At 40.3% G+C, this 22338-nt stretch overlaps 1 protein-coding gene across 6 annotated transcripts in view; it reads left to right on the plus strand.

Annotated features, from left to right (window-relative positions):
• The first annotated feature begins 4081 nt into the window (after window positions 1-4081).
• SPAST (spastin) overlaps window positions 4082-22338 on the plus strand; it is a 34500-nt gene continuing 16243 nt past the window's right edge. Inside the window, exons 1-4 of one of the 6 annotated variants that reach the window (XM_040611985.1) lie at window positions 4082-4623; window positions 8597-8683; window positions 10017-10100; window positions 15664-15759. In XM_040611985.1, the coding sequence (XP_040467919.1) occupies window positions 4221-4623; window positions 8597-8683; window positions 10017-10100; window positions 15664-15759 (670 nt within the window). In that variant the 5' untranslated portion in view covers window positions 4082-4220. The remainder of the gene's footprint in view (window positions 4624-8596; window positions 8684-10016; window positions 10101-15663; window positions 15760-22338) is intronic. The other 5 variants (XM_040611979.1, XM_040611980.1, XM_040611983.1 and 2 more) reach the window with 5 other exon arrangements.

Here is a 22338-nt window from a genome sequence, read left to right on the forward strand (position 1 = left end):
TACAGAAATCTAATTATCAGTGTGGTTTGATGTCTGAGGAGCTTGCTGTGATGGTTGTGCAAAATAACTTTGCTGAAGCTAATTTTGAACTGAAAAGGGAAGGTTTGTTAGCGAAGTAACCTTGCAAAGCTATGTTCAGTACAGTTTGCAAAGCAGCGACTATTGGCTGTTAATTTTGTCTGGTTTTCACTGTTAAGAAATACACAGCTGCTCAGCTTTCTCTAGATATCAGCTTTAATCATCCCGTCTTGACTTGAAGCTATTACAAAATGAAAGTCAACTGCTTTTATAGTAGTACTGTTACAAATTGCACTAGTGTTCAAATATCTATGCCTGATTTCTTTGATTTTGTTTTCATCGGAACCAAATTCTGTGTCTGGTAACATGGTTTGTGCTAGTAAATTTAAAAGGTCTTTATAATATTTTTATTTTTGGCCTGAGAAAGTAGTTCCATTCCTGTAGTCTTAAGTTTTTTGAGAAAATAAACTTGTTTTACAGTAGGTCTAATTCTGTTTTCTTGCTGCAGTGACAATTCATGTGAATGATCTAGCTGACACACTTAAGAGATCAGCAATATAGAAAAATAACAAAATACCATGTTCTCATCGGATTATGCTTCAGTATAATTACCTAGTACTTAATGGTGATTAAGTTTGTTTACATCAGTAAGTTGGAAATAATGTTTACAGAACTGGCAGTTCTGTTAAGCGTGATAAACAGGCTTCAAAGCTGGTGCAGTCAGTCACAGATTTGCTACTTGACTGAAGGATTTAGAATTATAGCAGAACTGCAAGCTCTCTTTGTCGATGTGGGTACCTAGTACTATCACAGCACTAACCAAACTAGCCAACTGCAACAAGGTTTTTACCATCCCATATCAGGTTAACTTCAATAAGTAGTTCTTGTGCCTTGCCCTGACACAGCCACCAAACCCCCTCAAGGTTTCAAAAGTTCATCTACCGTCTGTGCTGTTTCTTCAGCCTCTTCAGGCCAATCCACCCTGCTTCTTCTCTCTGCTGTGTCTGGATTCTCTCTTCATCTGAGCACCTCTTCCAGACAGCCTCTCCTCATCTGGGGCACCCCTCCTTGTCTCTCCTACATCCAGGGTGCGCGCTCTCTCTATTCTGCTTCTTCTGGGTTTCTCTTCCTCTAGTGTTCCTCTTCCATCCCCCTTAGAGCTATTTAACTACTTAGCAGGAACCACCCACAGCTGCACATTATCCATGTCAGCCAACCCACCACCCCTGAAGCCACCCCACAGCTGTGTATTATCAATGTTAATTAACCTGTACATAATTCCTCTACAATTCCTCTACATAGTGCTGGCAAACTTAGCTGATGTTGAGGAGGCTAGGTGAAAACACAGAAAGCAAAATCCTCGTATTTTTTTTTTAATTAAACAAAATAGGAATACAAATAAATTCTTCACATGAGGAGGTGTAAACTGTTAATTCCATTTTGAGGTCCTCTCCTAATTTTTCAATGTGTTTAAGCAATAACATTTTAGAGAATTGCATCTAGAATACCTGAATTTGTGGTAGCAATGGCTACCCAAGGGAAAAAAAAAAAAATCCTTTTGCTCCTAGCCCCCTGATTCCCCACTTATGCACTGTCAGTTACATTCAGGTTTTGCAATGATGTCGTGTTGGGAGTGAGAAAAGGGTTTCCTAACTTGACCTTTTGTGTAATGGTTAGTTGTGGTGTCAGGGTAGTTGTACCTAATTTCTATGATTGTGGTGTTTGTCTGCTCCGGTTCCAAAACTTTTCGCTAAGAAGCATACCACGTGCTTCCTCCTGTATTTCATGAGTCCTCAGTCTTCAGGGCAAAGCCAAATTAGGTGGATGAGCTGATCTAACAGCTACCCTTTCCAGAAAGCAGGAGGTTTCACTTCTTCCTCCACCCTTCTCTGCTGTTCATCAGAACCCTAGCTGAGCGAGGACATCTCCCTAAGTCAGTAGAAAGCCATCTATTGCTCTGATTTGTTTAAGTCTTTTTTTTTTTTTTTTTAAACTACACTAATGTTATGCTAGACTGCTAATTAGAATAGTTCACAGACAGGTCCCAATGACTGCTGGAGCCAGCTTAATATAGGGGAGCAGGGTGACTGAACTCACAGTTCACTAAAATACTTCATTGCCACAGCAGCCAGCTGATTCCGTAGGTTCTCACTAAAAGCATTATAACTTGCTCACAGTTTCTGACTGATGTCTACTTCTGGCTTAACAAGTTATTTCCCTAAAAGGTGCACTGTTTACTACTGCATCAGTCTATATTTTATTGCCATGATATAGTCACATGACTTACAAAGATGTCATTCTAAATTTTTAAAAAGTAAAAATAACTGAATAGATTGAGGACTCAGGACTGTTTGAGATCCAATGTCTTCCTGTTGTCATTCAATCTATCCCTTAATTTATTAATAAACTTATTCCTTCACTAGTTTTTCTACTATTTTGCTCAGGAATGGGATGACACTTTAGACAGCAGATGGATAATAGAAACTGTAGACTGGTAATCTTCTGTCATGTGGCACATTGAACTTGATGGTTTTGAATGCTACATAGTATTAACACTGCATGACATTTCTGGAATTTATTTGATATTCCAAAATGTATTAAATTTTTGTATCAGGAAACAAAGAGGGTGGAGTATTGTTGGTTGTTTTTTTTAAAGGACAGTTTGGTATCTTGGAAAAAAATAGATTCTGAACCTTTTTTCAGTCAGGAGTGCACTGGAAAATATTTAATTATATTTTCACAATAGAAGTACATCATCCTTCTTATAAGATGCAGAAGAAGAGTGAATCTTGCTGCATTTTGTTTTGGCAATGATAGGTTTACTGTCTCTGTCTCATAACGGTTCTAGGTCATGAATAGTTACTTTAGGTCATATGTTTACATGTTATTTTATATGTTAATAAAAATCTATTTTATACAGTAAGAAAAGTAATACTCAGGTCTGATGTTAAAAAACCCACACTCGCCTCGGTCACATAAGAAAAAAAATACACATTACTGGGGAAACCTTATGTACTCAAGTTGCATAAGCATAAGCAAATAAGAAAAAACCCCAGCAGTCTTATTTAGGAAAAGACAATATAACATCGGGGACAGTAGTGATTTCAGTTTGGCATATCCTTTTAATTAAACACACAATTTCTTGCTGAAAGCTGAAAGCTGGTGCACTGAATTATTTCATAGTGTTATTAGGCTACTGTATGCAGGCCTGGGGTGGAGGAGAGGGATGATCTGTCATAACGTCACATCAGCAGCTCTCAATTTTATTTGTAGAGCAGTGAGCGTGTGACAAAGCAAGACAACCAAAACCCCAACAAACTTAACAACCTAAAAGAGAAGCATGGGGAACGAGTTTGCTGTAGCCTTGAACGTAGCCACAGCAAAACCAGGGGCAGGTGGTGGGAACGCAGATGTGTGTGGGTGCCCACCCTTGTTTGCTAGACCAAATGTACCAAAGTGTTTTAAGATTTTGAAATAACCAAAGGAGTAAGGAGTTGGAGGATCTGTCTCATCAGGGAAGATGCAAGTAAGTAAATATATAAATAAATGCTTTAATCAACAAACAATTGATAACAGTGGGTGGGCCAACCGGGTATTCATATTTGTAATGTTGGTAGAAAAATTTAGTTCAGATTTTTTTTTACCCCGAACGATGTACCCATCACGTGTGCTGGGTTACGTGAGTCCCCTCCGTGTGCGGAGCCAGCCTGTCACGGCGGCTGCGGAACGGCAGGGCGGCGGCGGGAGCGGCCGGGACCCCCGGGGCTGACCGCAGGCGGGGGACCCGCAGCGTTACGCCTGCGGGGTGTCTCACAACGCCGGTCGCGATAGTTACCGTTGTGAGATTATGCATCGCCTTTCCGCTCGGTGTGCGGACGCCTAACGGTCTCGGCTAGGGCCGGAGCAGGCTGCTGCCGGAAAGCAGGCCGGGTGCCGTGGCCGCGTTCCGCCCGGGAGCCGCCCCGCGCCGCGGCTCCCGCCGCCGCCCCGCCCGCCCCGCCCGGCACGCCGGGAGCTGTAGGCGCCCGGCGGCGCCGTCCCCGCCTCCTATTGTGACCGTCGCCGCGGCGCCCGGCAGCAGCGGCGCCGCCGGGGCCCTGCGCGCTCCGCCCCCCGGCGCCCAGCGAAAGGGGCGTCGCCGCGGCCTCCGCCATGGCCGGTTGTTGTCAGTCGCTGGCAGCGGGTTATGGCGACGGCGGTGAATGAATTCTCCGGGCGGCAGAGGGAAAAAGAAGGGCTCAGCCGGCTCCAGCTCTGCGCCTCCGGCCGCCGGGGCCTCACCCTCCTCGCCGCCCGGGCCGGCCCCCCCCGTGCCGCCGGCGGGGGCGGCGGCGGCGTCCCCCCACAAGCGGAATCTCTATTACTTCTCGTACCCGCTCTTCGCCGCCTTCGCCCTGCTTCGCTTCGTGGCCTTCCAGCTCGGGCTGCTCTTCGCCTGGCTCTGCGAGCGCCTCTCCCGCGGCGCCCTCATGGCCGCCAAGGGCAGCAGGGCCGGGGCCAGCGACGCGCCCGAGCCCGGCGGGGCCCCCGAGATGGTGCGGGCCTGTCACAAGCGGGCCTTCGAGTGCATCTCCATGGCGCTGCGCATCGACGAGGACGAGAGAGGTAGGGGAGCGCCCCGGGCCGCGGGGAGCCGGGCCGGGCGCTGCGGGGCGGGCGGGCAGGGCCTTCTGGCCGTGTGCCGGCGCTGCCGCTCTGAGGTAAAACCAGCCGAAACCCGCTTGTGTGGGAGCCGGGGGTCGCGAAGGAGCCGGGGGGGAGCTGCGTGCCGTGCCGTGCCGGTGCCCCGCTCCCCGGCCTCCCCCCCCGCCGCCCGGCAGGCCCGGGCCCGCGCTGAACGGCGCGGCTCGCCGAGTGCCCGCGCGGCGGTCGGGCTCGCTGTGACAGGTGCTGGGTGCGAGGTCGGGGGTGAGGCCATTAACAGTCGGGGAGGGCGACCGCGACCAGCCGCACAACAAAAGCGCCGGGGACAATAACAAGGGCGCACCCCGGGAGTGCTGCCCTGGCGGACGGTGGCGGTGTTGGAGCGGCTCTCGGGAAACTCGGCCCCAGACTGCCCCTGTGGAGTCGGCTGACTTCGAAGGAAAGAAATATTTCGTCGTGTTTTGGCAGGTTTTAAAAATTACGTTTCTTAAGCTGTTGGACATGCTTACTCTTAAAAAACCCTACCCCTGTGTGACCAGAAGACCTTAAGGAGGACGTCAAGGGTTTGATTAAATAAAACACGGGAATGAGGAATTCTTATTTTTTTCCAAGGGGATGGAAGAACCCCACAGTTGCTAATGCATTTGATTTAGCCATTTATTCTAAATGTAGCAGCAGAACTCTCGGTACCCAAAAGGTAGTCCTTAGGGGCATGCTCTGTTGGGTTTTAAAATTCTCTGGAAACATTAGAATACCTTATTATACCCTTTCAGTTGACCTTTAGTGAAACAGCTGTCCTAGAGGAGGTGGTTGAAAGGGTAGAAATAGGCCACACGCTGAGAGCACCATAAAAGCCAGGGATGTGTCTTGCTTTGCACTGACAGTTTGGGAGCGGCAGCGGTGAGCTCTGGGAGGGGAGAACTCACCGTGCGCGGCGAGCTTAGCTCCAGCAGATGTGCAGTGTGAGAGCACTGAGGGTCACAGGAGCCAACCACGAAAGAAGGTGAGGTAGCTTCAAACTTCAGCGTCAATGATTCCTCTGTGAAGAGCAGCAGTCTTGAATTATCAGGTGCCTGTTCCACTGCTGTGGCTTACAGCTGTTGGTGGTTTGAAGGGTAAACCTTCAAATACCGATTTTAATCGTGGGCTTGCTTTGTAGATCCTTTTAGAGTTGTCATATATTAATTAACTAAGCAGGCCATACATTTAGTAAGAAGTTCTTTGACACAAACAATTGCAAAGCTCTTGTGACCCTGCAACTGCAGTATTAATTTCACTGAGAAAGGACTGACGTTGCTTTAGTATGTAGATTTGTTAGTTTATCTGTTTTCGGTGGAATACATACATACCTTTGAATTTATCTGATCCGTAAACAAGCTGTATTTTTTTAATAGCTTCCAACAGAAAACAGTGTATTAGCATAGTGCACAAAATGGTTGGGATTTCTGGATTGCCCAATATCCTATTAATTATGTAGTGTATTTGCTGTTCTGGAAGCTGTGCACACTTCAGTAGTTCTAATAGCACTGCTGGTAACTTTTATGCTTCTGAATTACTGGGGAAATTAATATTTTTGGTTTGGTATTTGCAAAATCAAGCTTGAAATCTTTTCCTGGAACAGAGAAGGCACGTTTGGTGGGTTGACCCCAGCCAGCAACTAAGCACCCACACAGCTGCTTGTTTACTCCCCTCAGTGGGACAGGGGAGAGAAAAGGAAGAGGAAAAAATGAGAAAACTTGTGGTTCAGCATAAAAACACATTAAGAAGTGAAGGAAAGGGGGTGTGGAGGTGTGGAAACAAGTGATGTAAAGGCCATTGCTTCCCAATGCCCAGCCAGTTCCTGAGCAATGGGTGCCTTGGAAGACAGCCCACATCCAGTTATTCCCCTACCCAGGTTTTTATTGCTGAGCATTATGTTACAAGATACAGAATACCCCTTTGGCCAGTCTGGGTTGGGCATCCTGCCAGTGCCCTCTCTCAACTTCATGTGCACCCCCATCCCACTCACTGGGGATCTAGAGTGAGGAAAAAGAAAACACTGAGATTGTGCTATTCAGCAACAGCCAAAACATTGGTGTGTTATCAACACTGGTTTAGTCGCAGATCCAAGACACTGCACCATAGGGGCTGTTAAGAAGAAAATTATTTCCATTCCAGCCACGTGCAAGGAATGTGACATTTGTTGTATTTTTAATGTCTTAGTCACTGAGAACTAGTAAACCATTTTGTGTGGATTCAGAGCACTACCTTTGCAAACAGCTCGGTGTGGTATATTGCTTTTAAAACTTCTCGAGTTAGAAGTTGGAAGTGAGATTTTAGTGGTGACCTTGGCATGTTTCTGACTGCTTTTCAGAATAGCAGAGGTAGCTGGAATAATCTCAGTTTTGGTTTCTAATAGCCATAATCAACATTAGATTTACACTGCAGTTGAACCTGTTTCTATAGGTGATGGGGAGAAGCTTAAAGAAAAAAAGGCTACAGAGAGGATCAAAGTCACTCAGCTTCAGCATTGTAATTTATCTGTCTTTGTCCTTAACAGCCAGGCAGAGGCTGGCAGAGAAAGGGTAGTAGTAAAATGATTCCCAAGGTGTGTGATGTACATGACTGCAGCAAGGCGCTACTCCTGCGGTATGTTGTCACAAAAAAGAGCAAAGCATGGAATTACCTGCACAGGGTAACATGCTAAATGTTATTAAAAGATTTTGCATCTGGAGCAGAGCAAGAGAAAGCCCTTAAGAGGATCCTAGAAATGTAGTGAAATATTTTTACTGGCACTAAAATTTGTTAAAAAATAGGTTTGGGACTGAAGGTACCGAAAGATTGAAGTGCAGAAGCGACACAGTCGCTACTAACTGGCACTTAGGAATAGTTTTGTGAAACGTTACCTCTTCTGTAACTAGCATAATGGTATCTAAAGGTTTCATTCGGAGGTGTTTTTTCTAGCACTAGCACTGTGTTAATGCTAATCACGTTTAAATTGTAATACCTGATGTGCCTGTGTGGAAAGGCATACCTAGAGCACTACCTTGCAAAAGTATGTTTCCATATGCAGGCAAGTATTTTTTTAATGCAAAGTATTTATGGAAGGGGAGCAATATGAAGTAGATACTCCTATCTCTTTGATGGGTTATTTGCTGTCACAGTGTCAGATAATATAGGTTAGGCATAGGCATATTCACAGTTTTATTTGCTGTAATATCCATTTAGGACATCGTTGGTACAGAGGTGTACTCTAATTCTGCATATATTGTACATCATGTGAAAGTTGACAGACACCTGCAATACAAAAGTTCTATGATAAGATGAGCAAAGAAATGCCCCCATGACAAATGAGCTGCTCTGTGCAAAAGGTAACCAGAGGAAAAGTGTCTCGTCTCACTCATGTAGCATCTTAGACTCATTGCTTTGCTTCTTGAGTTTCTGTGCTGTTTTGTTTTCTCTTGAGTTCTTTGGCTTTGGCTGTCATATGAAGATATGAGAGACGCTTCTCAATTTGATGTTCCAGAAATAAAACCTGTTAATTTCTGATAATTTCACCTTTTCTGTTGTGAATGAATATATGTAGGCTAGCTTTTAAACTATTTTTTGGTGTTTGGTTTTTTTTTGGGGGGTGGGGGTTGTTTTTTGTTTTGTGTTTGGTTTTGTGGGGTTTTTTTTGTTTTTAGGGGACCACTCTCTTTAAGGCAGATGGAGAAATATTCCTAATACAGGCAAAAGTGATTTGAGGCTGGTGTAGTACCTGTTTTTAATAGAAAAGCTTATTTGAAACTAAGTAGATGTAAAGTTGACAGTGTCCCTTTAAGTGTTTCTTTAAATTGTAGGATTTGGTTCAAATATCTCTTCCTTCCTCTTACTTGTTTTACCTAGCATTATATGGAACCATTCCTAAGCTTTAATTCATAACAGAAAATAATGGGTTCACTTCCTTTTTAAGCAGGACAAAAGGAACAAGCTGTTGAATGGTATAAGAAAGGAATTGAAGAACTGGAAAAAGGAATAGATGTCTTAGTAATTGGTCAAGGTAAGCCAGTTTTGAGTTTTGTGGAAAAGATTTTCGTTTATGGCTTCTTCAAAGTGAGGAATCAATATTTGTATGGTAGGTGCTAGGAGCGGTCTGCTGTATAAATTAATTCATAAGTGTTTCTGATTCCTGTTTTAGCTGTAGGTGAACATCATCCATTTCTCTATTCTACCGTAATGTTTTGGTCTGTAACACATGCAAATCTTGCTTCAAATATTTTCAGACGATCCAAAATCATAAGCAGTTCATGTAAATTCTCAAGCAAAACACTTGATTTCTTATTTAATGGGAATGCCAAAATATTGAGTTCTGATTTGATTTGCCAAAGTTGGCAGTTTGTGTTCTCACTTACGCAGAGTTTTATATTCCCTTCAGTGTAACTAAAAAAGAAACACCCCAATTTGGAATGGTCTAGTATTGTGTTTCTGAATAGCTTATGCCAAAATAGCTGAATGTTTTTAACAAAGGAAGAAAGCCATCTGTGTATATGGAAATGTTTTTAAGCTGTAGTGTAGAAGCAGGTATGTACCATAGAGAAATAGGTGTAATGAAGGACTTGTTAAGAATTTCTGCCCTCAAAATAATAAAACAATTATTTTATATATATATATCATATAAATGTATATATTATATAAATATATTTTTAAAATAAAATAAACCTCCCAAAACCCCCAAACTTGTAACTGCTTTTGCAGACTGCAGTTTTGTTCCTCAACTATGTTTAGAAATGTTTGTGAACAGTATGTGGTGACGTGTTAACTTATGCAGCAGTGCCAGTGGCGTTTGATACAACCTGTCTAAATTGCAGTTTAAAAAAAAAAAGCTTGACTTGAACGGACATTTTTTATTTTATTATATTTTTTTTTTAGGAAATTGTGATATTAATGTCTATAATTCTGTGTGTTTTGAAATGTAAAGGGACACAGTCAACTGAATTTAAATATGTTAATTTTGCCAAAGTGAATTACTTCAAATTGTACTTGCCTCTCAGTCACTTTTCAAGCTTTTTAAAAATCTTTCTTTATTTGACTTCTGTTTAAAAAAAATGCAGTGACAAAGAACATCTCTTAGGTCAGCATGAAGTGTTAGAGAATATGCAAAGCAGTGCTTGGGTTGCCGCCACTCTGAGCAATATTGTAAAGCAGATAGTGTCAACTAACTACATTCTTGCTTAAATGGAAGGCTTTAGGATTTTTCGTTAGTTTTGCAATGAAGTTCCTTAGTGCAAGGGGTAGATAAGGGGTGGGAGGAAGAGGAGGGAAGGCTGGGTGTCAGTATTTTAGCACTTAAAAATTTGCCAAATTGTGTTTTAACATCGATTTTTCTTTGTAAGGTGATCAGTGTGAACGGGCTCGACGTCTGCAATCTAAAATGAGGACAAATTTGGCAATGGCCAAGGATCGCTTGCAGCTTTTAGGTACCAGTTACAATTCATGACTTTGGAAAGTTTTTCATTATTTGCACAACTTTATGTAACACATTCTTCTAAAATATTACTTTATTAAAGTGAAGGAGTTTTTATCTGTGCAGCGTCTCTTAAGTTTGGGTTTTAGCTGAGAGTAAGCAGTAACAGTTTTCAATGCTGCTGATGGATTTTGAAATTGGAATCTCGCTTCCCTATACCGTAGAAGTAGGTGTAAAAGTGACTGAGAATCTTCTATGTTATAGCACGCTTGACTCCTAAACAAAGTCTTGACTAACTTTTGTTGGAATTAGTTTAGGATTTCTGTGCTAGAACAGCAGTAAAACTTACTATTGCTGATCATGAGTGCTAAGTGTGCCTTCTGTAACTGTAACTGCTTCATGTTCTGTTAATTCTGCTGTCACTTATATAACAATTTTCTTGATTAGTGGTATGTGCTGTAATAATAATTTTTTAGCATTATGTAGACCGTAAGGTCAAATCCTCGTTCTTGTAGTTTTTATCTAGTAATGTTCTATTTTAAGACTAGCAGGTAAGATCACTTCTTCTCAGAAGCATAGTGTTTTATAGTTTTAGCTTTATCAAAACTAAGTGTCATAGATAAGCTCTTAACGGACAGAATAGAACAGGCAGAATTGGAAGTGGCATCTTGCTGTGCATGATAAACAGAGATTGCGCCCACCAAGCAGCAAACCCACAGCTTTGTGTAGGGCATCCTCTAAACTGAGAATTTTTGAAACTCTTTCAGTTCAGGCAATAAAATTAAAATAAAGATTTTGTTTTGTTAATTGCTTTTTAAGGGAGAACTAACAAAGGTACTTGAGTTTAACTTGAATTTCTGGATCTTGCATGGTCTTGTTTTGATTCTACTAACTGCCTCTCCTAGGACTGTATAGAGCAGACAGGAAAACTCATGTTCTTTTCTTCTCCTATGCTTCATGATTCTGTGGTCCTAACTGGTGATTGATGGAGAAGTTGTGACAACCACAAGAAAGTGAACCCTTCCCCCCCCCCCCCCCCCCCCCCCCCCCAGTCCCTTTGAGTGTCCTTTTTTCTTTTTGGGGGAGGAAAAAGAAAAAAAGTGAAGGGAACGTGGGGTGCAAGAGGCTTTCTGCTTCTGTGCTTTATTATGAGTGTTGGTGGAACCTTAGTATAGCAGAAAAGGTATCTTCTACTCATTAGGGTTAAAGGCTGGCTTGTAGAGGTTATAAACTGAGGAACAAGTTGTGTGAAAGTGAATACCTGCTGACAGTCTTTGGTAAGGTATGGCTTGTTGCTGACATCCTAACTGCAAGTAACTAGGGTTTTTTAAAAAAATTGCTGGTTTTTGAACCTTGAAATAGCAATGCCTGTGTTTTGTGGGTAGTGCTTCATACTTGCTTGTGTTAGTATAGTAGCCCTTGCAACATTGATAAGTTGCTTGCTTTCTGTGCTCTGATTGTAAAGATAAAAAGGGTAGACATCACAAGAAACCTGACTTGAAGTCAAGCTGGTACATTCATCTCTACTAGCAGAATGTGCAATTACATGCTATTTGCATGCTTCGTTCAGAGTGCACGCTGAAAGGTAAACAGAATAGCGTTTGTGTAAGTTGACGTCAAATATGGTTTTATTTTTACTTTGAAATTATCAGAAGTTTAGTATGTTGTTTTACATAGGTTCTTGTTCAGTTTGTGCTAAGGATCTGCCTCAAACAATGGACTGAAAGCAAAATATGGGTAGAAAGGAGCAAGTGAAGTCATCTGCCCTTTAGGAAGGAAAAAGATGTTGTTTGGAGAGATGACTCCAATGGATTTAAATCCCTGCAAGCTTGATCATTATGGATCTATTTGAGTAATATTTGTTATACCATCTAACTAACTTTCAGATATTGGCAGCATCTGTTTTAAATACTTTGTTTCCTTTTACATGGATTTTGTGGAAATTTAAGGTAATCTAGAGTTGAATTGCATGTGCAATTCTAAAGGTAGCTTTTACCTTGTTACCTAGAGTAACAGATACTTGTAAGCTTTTAAGTGGTGTAGGGATGCTTTTGTAGTTGAACTAAACCTGAGGCTCTTGAAGCTTTTAAGGTTCAATAAAGTGATTTTTTCCTATGAATCCAACTCTTAAGATCAAAGAGTAAGTGTTTTCCTGTAGCCCTGTGGAATTTCTCCATTTCTTGAGGGAGAATAGGCAAGTCATTTATTGCATCAGCTGGCAGAATAAGACAGACTTAAAGTAGACAATAATATAAAATATTTCATCCTGCTTCCTAGTAAGAGACATGATTGCAAACTGCCTAACTGAAATGCCATTCTCTCAAGCAAGTTACATTGGTAATACATAGAAAGTGAAAATTAAATCATATGGATTATAACTGTCCCTTAAAAGTGCTCAGTGCTTTTATTTTATTTTTTTTTGGAGTGTGTTGGATCATCAATGTAAATTCAGTCGCGTGATGCCACTGATGGGGGGTGTGGTGTCTGATTGCATGCGTGTATTATCACCACGTGTCATCACACCGCTGGTGCCTTTTATTGTTCGATCAAGAGGATGTAGGTGCTTACTGTGGATGATGGCTTTAATATTTTGAGCCCTGTTTTCATCCTGAGTCTAAATTACTGTGCCCTACTCTGTTTAAAGACATACTGTGACACAGCCTGAAAGCTGAAGTTACTCCAGGTATGTTTCAGAGCACCTCAAGGTGATTCTGTCATTTGTCAGTCCAGTGACAATACTGAGTTATGCTTCCAAGTTCTACCATTTGAATTGGTGGTGGCCCCTGTTTTTTATGTGGTCTAGGGTGTGTTAGCTGTGCAGTTATTTAAGATGAGTGGATAAATCTTGCTCTGATGGTCTTCACAGACCTGATCTCTCCTGGATCGCCCATGTCAGAATCATTATATTTGATGTATTTGGAATCACAGGAGGATATTTGTTTTCTACAATACCTCAGCAGTTTGCTGTTTACAGTGAAGTGTAACACTATTCAATTCTAACACTATATACATGTTGTACCAATCTGTGTTCCCCGATTTCAGAGAACCTTTCTGTAGGGGGACAGATTCCTAAGATCAGCACAAGTGCCCTCGTTACTTTGGTTGAAGGATGCACATGGTACATGTTTCAAATACCTTTCATCAGTATCCTCTTCAGTAATAATTCTGCCTGAGTATAGATACAGACTTCAGTGGACATCTTTTGAAATTCTTCCACTTTCTTGGAGGTGTGGTGGTGGTTTTGCTTCAGGCTCATGTTATGGGGTAACTTTTTTTTTTTAATTAGAAATCAGTCACATTGAACTCAAGGTCTAGAGTTGCCTAAATAAGAAAATGGCTGCAGTGGTGTTTATTTTGTAGGTTTATGTCAACTAAGTATCATCAAGGACAAATAATGAATAGGGTTCTGTAAACATTTTGAAAATTTTTTTCCCAGTGTCCCTGGAGAAATAGAGAGAAAGCATTAAAATTAAGGTGATAGTGTCCTGTTAATTCCCTGGAACAATATTTAATAGCTCAATTTATTTTCATTATTCCAGTGGGTTCTACAGCTACACTGTCTCTCAGGTGGTATATTTGCTTTATGTAATTTCATGTGCAATATTAAAATTACATGTTAATGTGATGGGAAGATGGTGTGTGAATTGAAACAGGCCAACAGCTGGATTGCATCTTTTTAGTTGCAGTTTTGGAGTTCCTGAATATGTGGAACTAGCTAAGCCGTTGATAACTGTGGTAAAACCCCAGTCTCAAACTCCAGTGTTGAAGCAAATAACATTTCCTGAATTGCTGCCCAAGTCAATTGATTTTGTTATGGTTACTCACTAGAAGGGTTGGGGTTTTTTGTCAAGTTCAGAAATGTTCTCCAAAACTTGAGTATTTAATATCTTGTCAAGTCTATTAATACTTGTTTTGTTTCCTAAGCTTCTCTATGTACTTTCCATTCAGACTGCATGCGCTGGGCAAGGACTAGACGATTCCGCTGTCTCCTTCAGTAGTGCTGCGCCCACTGAAAGAGTACGCTCTGTGTGTGATCAGTCGTACTGAAAGGACTTTTCTTAGACTTCTTCAGAGGGAGGTTTCTTAGGGTAACTTCTTGCAAGTTACAAAGCTTGTGGGTGGTTGTAGGCTGTTGTGTCACTAACATCTGTTTTACTGTACCTGGCTCTTCAGTGCTTTCAGTTTAAAACAAAGTAAACCCTAGGTGCGCATCCTAATCTTGAACTTGAGCTTTTCATATTTGCCTGTAGCTACTAGGTTTTCACTCTGAACCAGGTCTTGTTCAGTTGGAATGTTATTGAACCCCATCGCTTAAGCTACTGGGTCTAAAGGTACCTTTCAGGGAAGCGAAGTGGTGAGTGATCAGGAGCAGGCAGGAGTGAAGCAGAAAGACTAGAAAAGATCTGCAACAGTCAAAGAAGCAGAAGCAAGGTAGTGTGTATGCTTATTGGTTGTACAGTCTGCACGCTCTGAATGGCAGTTCTTCCTCCAGTCAAGGCAAATATTTATGATCTTGGGTGTGCACATTTTCAGTAGAGTTCAGCTTCTTTTGCATGTGTGTTTTCATGCTGCCAGAGGACATCGCTCCTCTACTTGGCAATCTCTTTTCCTGCAGCTTCTTGGTATTGTTATCTCTTGGGGTGAGAGCAGAGGGAGAGGAGCAGGGTGGGTGTGACAGTGTATGCCTTTCATCCTTACAGAACATGTTTTCCTTTTACAAAAAAAGGTGTGTGAAATAAAGATGGGAGAGGCTGTAAAGCTTCCCAAAAGATGTAGAGGTTTTTTAATTGCAGTGGGAAAAGCAGGAGTAGTAGGTGAGCTGCAGAGAACAAATAGTCCTGAGACTGAATTCTTGTTTTGTGCCATTAGCAGCCTTGGACATCTCTGCCTTATGTTTTGGCTAATTTATCAGGACTACTTAGAGTTAATTTCTTTTTCCTTAATCTTTAACTTTATAAATCTTGTATTCAGATGTTTCTGAAGTTAATCCTCTTAAAGAACACAGCTTGCATGACAATTTTATTAATTTCAAGGCAATTATATTTTTAAGTAGAGATTTTGAAAGGCGTCATCATAATGTAGATATGGTGTTTTGCTTGAACAGTTGAGGTTTCTCTAAAGTGCTGACTGGCTGTTCCTACTTAAGTGAAACATCTAATATGCAGGAAAGAAATGACTCCTTGCAGTTGGTCAACAGTAACGCCTTGGGGAGGACTTTCAGAAATGGGTTATCAACATGAATATTTAGTTAATGAAGTTGAATTAATCCTTACCATTGCTTTTGGGAAGTAACTACAATCACCAGACTGGAAGGATTGTTGTGATTAACTCAGCCATAAATGGCTAGTTTTAAAGCTGTTTTCAGTTATGCTTATAATGACAGAATTTTCTTAGAAATTTGCTAAACATGTAGGATAGTTTAGAAATACTCCTTTTATCTTTAACCCTGTATCAAGTATAACAAAGCCAAACTTGACATTTGTGTGTTCAACATACATAAATTTTCTTGGTTCATTTTTGGGTTTTGTTTGTTTATTTTGTCCTTTTTCCTCCCTCCCCCTCTGTCTACTATGTAGAGAAGCTGCAGGCAGTTTTGCAAATTTCCAAGCCGCAAATGGAGGTCTATAATGACAGTACTAACCTGGCATGCCGCAATGGACATCTCCAGTCAGGTGGGTTTGGTTTTACCAGCGCCTATTGAGGGGATGTCTCTCAGTTTCTGGTGTATTACAGGGACAAATATGCAATGCTACGTTCTGGCCCCACGAATTTTTTAAAAAGATGTTTTTATGTTTCTGTTTTTAAAGGCTTTATATAAAATATATTCCATCCTTTCTATGGCTTTGACAACACTGTTTTATTTTGTAGCATTCAGTTCTCTCTTACAATGACTGTCCTAGAATCCAAAACTATTTACTAAGACAGCATTTTATAAAATTTCTTATGTTATATTCTTAAAGGATTTAATTTAAACCTGTTTTAGAAAGGGCTAAAGTCAACGTGGGCTGTGTAGGTTGTATATTGTGCCTACATAAGTAGTTCTTCCTTTGTGATGGTTGTGAGAGTGAATGTGCATTTGCATTAAGCTGCTTTAAATTTCAGGGGTTTTTACTCTGAGACAGTGATACACAATTAAAACAAGGTGGGGCAGGGTGGGGAGGGGGAACAACAGCTCTTGCTTTTTGTCAAAGAAAGTTACTTTTATCCTTTCCCAGAAGACTGCACCAGGGATACTAAAATAGCAGAAGTAAACTTGTTTGTCCATACACAAGAAATAAAGTTACTGTGAGGTTTGTGCGTTGTCTTCAGGGAATGTTTTAAGCCAGCAGTAAGCTATTGTCACAACTGTGATCTAACTGTAATTCATGCAGTAAACTATAATGAGGTTAAATAAAATAGAGAGCTAACAAGCAATGGAATTCATAAAGCTTGTCTGCTGAGTCAAGAGTGGTGTTCAATTTCCCAACTAAACTTGAAACGGTGCAAACCACATACTTTCCTTGCTTGTTTTCTTTAAGCTCCATTTCTGTTTCTGAAGTCATCTTGCTGTTTGGTTTTTTTCTTTCTAGTGTATGGGAAGTTAAAGTGATGGAACTGTGTCATCATGTTCGGCACCTTTAATGTATGTGTGGTATTCTTATTTTGTCAAAAAGATGTAGTTAAAATGGCTCTTCAGTATACATTCCTATGTAGATTGACCTTGAGAACTCTTTACCTTAAATGATCCAGTTTGACTCCTGTATTTTTACCTGGTTGGCTAGAGATTGAATGAGCAAATACATACATGTACACATGAAAGTTGATAACATGCTCCATCTGATTTTCAATATGAACAGCTTTGTACCTTTTTCTCAACGTATCTCAGAACCGGATGCTGCAGGAGAAGGCTAGACTGAACTTCCACTCTTAAAACTGATAGTTTAATTACATTTGTTAGTAACAAAGCATAGAATATCCATTGGCATCCACTGGAGATGAGGAAACATTGTGCCAGTTCTGTGGCCGGTGTTCGTTCTTACAAGAAGCTCCTGTAGCAGGAGGTGGTCATTAGTGGTAACTTGGGGAAAGTGGTGTTAGTTAGTTTATGTAATTGGAGTCATACTCCTGGTGGTTTTTTAGATAACCACTGAACCACTCCTGCAAAACTGTGCAGTAAAGGTCAGTGAAACAACTTTAAAGGACTGTGGTCTTCTGGGGATGCTTTTTTCTGAGTCTTCCCACTTTCTGAAAAAGACTACAGGCTAACGGAGAAACTTTCATTTACCAGGCTCAGTGGGATCTGAGGAGAGACAGAAGAACTAAAGATAAAGAGCAGGTCATAAAGAGTTAGGTACCAGGCTTCTACTGATTACTTTGAACAAAATTTCAAGAGGCTTGTTCCATTCCCATTTGTGTTTACATTGCCACAAGTTATGAATCTAAAGTTTACTTTTGAAAGTCAGAGGCTTACCCAAAGTACTGAACTTCTTGCAGCTGTGAGGTCCCCGATAGTACCAGGGAAGTCAGCCTATTAACAGGTGTCTGAGTGTCTTAATTGGCTGGTGCCTATGCTCCCATGCTTGCTCTGTCTCTTTTTTTTGGGGTGTGGGGGGAGGGAGCCTGGTTTGTAAGAGTGTGTTGGTGCTACACTTTTTTTCTTAAAAGTACTGTATCAGTTTTGCTGCAATCTGCTGATCATCTTGCTGTTCTTCCTTTATACATGTTGTAATAAAGGTAGCATTTTCACGTGGACAGCTGCAATCATTTGAAAACACAAAGTGGATGACAAATTCTTACAAAGCTGTAGAAAATGAGCTTGCAGGCTACTGGGAATGAGGGGACTGCTGTTACTGAGAAAGTAGAGGAACTGAGCCACAGGGCTCTGGCATAAGCTGCCTGTTTTTTGTTGTTTTTTTAATCTGTGTAGAGTATTACCTGCACTGTTGCTTAATCGGGCTGGGCTTTTTAAAAGTCTAGGATTTTGTGAAGGGTGAAACATGGTCATTCATCATCCTAACATCAAGAAGGGGCTCTTTTGCCTGTTCTTTGGTCAAAAACTGCTCTACTTTCATTTACCTTTAAAGACCAAAGTCTTTACAGATGTTGTTGCTTCTTAATTCTGTCTGATACTCTATTCTCACAGCTATACTGCATGTTTATTTCCAAAGTGTTTGTTCCTTCTCTCAAGATACTGTTTGTGTCTGCCTTTCAGACCCATTTACTTGATTCTTGTACAAATGACTACCTATCCTTGTCTTTCTCATTCATAGTTTGTTAACTTACCTCAGTTATTCAATAACTAATGATATTTTTCTTGAAAATTTATCTGATGGACTTATAATGAGGTTTTTATAAGAACTCATTCCAGCAGTATCACCTGCCCTTCAGTGGCAGAAGGCTGCAAGAATAATAAGTAGCCTTGACCCCAAAATTTATTTTGAAATACATATTTATTATTTAATAGCCATCACTCTTGTTCTCATAGCAGTCTTAAATTAGATGTAAAACAATTTAGCTGGATTTTTGGGGGTGGGGGTTGGTTGGTTTTTTTTTTCTTCAGACATGCATGTTCTCTTTTGCATCCTGGGTGGTTGTTTTTTGTTTTTAAACTACCTTAGGAAGGAGGTTATGCCAGTCTTGCCAAAGGCAGCGTTTGTGAGTTGTATGAACTTGTTTACTGGGCACGCAGTACTGATAGTATTAGAGTAATTCTAGTGTACCATTTTACATTTAACGTGTAAATACCAGCATGATACACAATCAGCAAAAATATTTCTCTTTCCTACCACAACACTAGCACTGTGCAAGTAGCGAGCATTTTATCTCAGTTTTCATGTGGAAGGGTTTGCTGGCATGTCTTTAATAGTAGGCATATATTGGCAATGTTTTTCAAGTTGCAAAAGATCTACTCTTAATATTGAAGTGTTTTAAAAAGCTTCCCAAGTAGAACAAGTAGCAGTACTCTTAACACCGTAATTTGGCAACAGTAGAACTTGGGCTGATGTGGGTCTGTCAGCTCAGAAAGGAGAGCAACTGTATCCCTGACACTGGAATACTGGAAATACTGCTACTAATCTTCATGAAAACATTTTTTTATGCATAAGAAGTGATGAAATGGTAGGAACTTGTTTACTAAGATGTCTTTATCTGATTTAGATGCACAAAAGAAAATATAATTTATTTGCTTTTTAGACATAAAAAGCATGTTGTTACCTGTATTAACTAAATCAGCTACAGCTGCATGTTTCCCAGATTTTTTCTGTTTCTCCAGGTGTTTGGTATAGTCAGGCTTCTCTTAAAGTTGCTCAAACCTATCCTCACTTCATTTTATCTTTAAAAACAGTTAAAATTAATAAATGCATTTTAACATTTCTCTCTGTTAAGGAGCCTGAAATTGGGCACCTATGTCTGCACCTTATCACAATTTAGCCAGTAGAAAACCTCAGACAAAGTTTTGCTACTTGCTTGTTTGTAATTTGTTTGTGTTGTGTATATATTTGGATGGCAGATTAAAATTGCAGGGATGCTTTCAGGACTGGATAGCTGTTTCGTCTGTATGAACCAGTGACATTAGCTTGGAGCTTTAAAGTAAATTAATTCTTGACTGGACAGAATAGTCCATAAAGAATAGAGAGTAAAATCAAAATGATCAAGCCACTATTACTATCCTGTAAGTATATATGAAGTAGACAATTGAATTGTTCAGTGTTTCATATACACTTGAAAAAATAGATGGTCTCTTTGTGATTAGAACTCGTTTTAGGCACTTCCTTACTGTTTTGTGCAGAACAGTGAAACATTTGGAGACAGGCTGCTGGAGATATTACAGAGCTTTTAAGGCCACTTGCAACATGTTTTCAGTCTTTCACCAGCTGACAAATACAAATGGTTAAGAAATGTGTTTGGGGAGTTTTGCATTAGTTACAGCAAAATATGCATCTTGCGTAATGAATAGTAGGGGCTATCAGTCTGAGAAGTGACATACATGTGCACTTAAACACTTCACACTTTAGAAATAGGTAAACTTTAGATAAACTGTAATTCTGAAAAGTTTGATCACATTTTTATTTGCTGTTTCGACGAAAATTTGTACATAAAATGAAGTTTTCCCTCTGGAGTTGACACTGAACAACTGTGTTCAAGAGTAGTTTATCTACGCTTCTTTCTGTGCTACCCATCGGGACTGACCACAGAACATAAGTAAACTTAGTGGTCTTGATTCCTGGAGGTACAGCTAGAGGAAATTGTTATTTATATTTAAACCTTTCTCTTCTCCCTTCCTCACCTTGTGTTTCCAGCTTCCTGAAATACTCCTTACCTGTGCAGTTTTATGATATTCAGAATTGCAATGTGTCTATATTGTTCTGAAGGGATGGGGGCAGTTCTGGAAAAGTGTGGTAACTGAGCAACATGTTAGGGTGAAGGAGATGGAGAAAAACTACTTCAGCTTTTACTTTAGCAACTTACATGAAGCCTTCCCATGTTGACTTTAGGCCAGCTGTGCAAATAAGGCTGGAGGGGAAAAAAAACCCAAACAAAACAGAGTGTCCCCTTTTGATTGAATTGGACCAGTCAAAGTGCTGAGTAGCTAGTTTTTTTAATAGGTTCATATACAGCTTTTTGAACTTGAAAGTTGCTAAGTATGCCTAATTTTGAAGAGTTCTTGACCTGGAAATTCCTATACAGGAGTGACAAAGTAAATTTAACCAGCTCTGAATCTGTGTGTGATTTAATCAGTAGCAGTTTGGGGTTTGTTTTGTTTTTTTTACAAGTCATGGCTTACAGGTAAATGTAGTTAACCGTGTTCTTCAAGTCCCCTGTTTTTTCCATATTGATGTATCTGCATTGTTTATGATGACCCCTGCAGAGTTTCTGTAACTCATAAAAGGGGTAGATCTGTGACTGAAGAAAGGCTTTAGAGGCTTGTTAGCCAAGTAGTTCAATACACGGGTAACTGCAGGCTGTGTAAAGATTGACTACTGGTAGTATGCAAGACCTTTATGTTTAAAGAGGCTGAGAACATGGTAGTAATTAATTGATCCTTACATGATACTGTTTCACTGAAGTATTCTTATTTGATTTTTTTAGCACAACATTTAAAATTATGATGCTTTCTATTTACAGTATTTTTCACTGAACTGAATTAAAAATTCTTCATGGAGTCATTAACTTCCTTTGCTTCAGACTGACAAGTCAAATTGAGTTGCAGATTTTTAAAATCCTAGTGAAGGAACTTGTAGGTGAAATCCATCTTGAGCTTCCTACCTCTGATGCCATATTTCTCTCTATCTAATCAAAAGGTTCCTTAATCCTTTTGAAAGGATATAAAATGAGGCAATATTTACGGTTTCCATTGCAGATGACAGTACTGCATTAGACAACTTCCAGTATTCTATTCCCACTACTAAAGGAAAAAAAAAATAAAATGCTGTACTCTGATCCTTAATGAGCCTAAGCAACCTGCCTGCTTGCTGTAGTGCCTTCTTATGTCTTAGTATCTGTTCTGATGCTTTACATGTGTCTATTTCTGTGCCGAGGAACCTTATTTTATGGTGTATCCCAAAACAGAGAATGTAGAAATAAAGTGCTGTTTCACTTAGTACAATGATGGCCTTTTGTAGTTTAATCACTTGTGGCCAATATGTTAAGTTTTACGTGTCACCTAATTAGAGACCTTTCTGCTCCATCATGAAGGTGAATTAAGAGTAAGTGTGAACAGAATGTCTGGTGGTGTTTGAATTCAGTGGTATAACGTAATATTTTAAGACTTGGCTTATGTTCCTATGCTTAAAATTGCTTCAGAGCTGTCTGTTCAGAATTTACTCACCCACCTTGAGGTTTCTGAAGTGAAGCAAAGTTGTAAGAAAAAGCTCCTGACAGTTGCTTGCAGGTGTAATAACTATTTTAATTTTCCCAAATTAAAGTGCCTTGGTGAAGTTTCTGTGTGGAAGGTACTAGGTAGTGTTAGCTGGCATCCAAAATAACTAGCCTGCTAACATCACTTCAGGAATGAATGCTCTGAATCTAATGGCTTGAAATTTGGGGATCATTAGAATGATTATTTTTAGGAGTTCTTGGGAAGGAAAATCTTCTGGCTTAAGGAATAGATGGTTTCTTCCCTCGTTACATACAAGACTGAGCCATTTCCAGCTTTTCTAAGTGGCTAACTAGTGTTGTTTTTTTGAGTTCCTAAAAATTCGAAACCTAACTTCAGGAGAAAGCTCCAGTTAATATCCCCTTAAAAGTACTAAACCTCTTTAAAAACTTGTATT

The sequence above is a fragment of the Falco naumanni genome, chromosome 12 (genome assembly GCF_017639655.2).
Source record: "Falco naumanni isolate bFalNau1 chromosome 12, bFalNau1.pat, whole genome shotgun sequence".
Lineage (NCBI taxonomy): Eukaryota > Metazoa > Chordata > Aves > Falconiformes > Falconidae > Falco > Falco naumanni.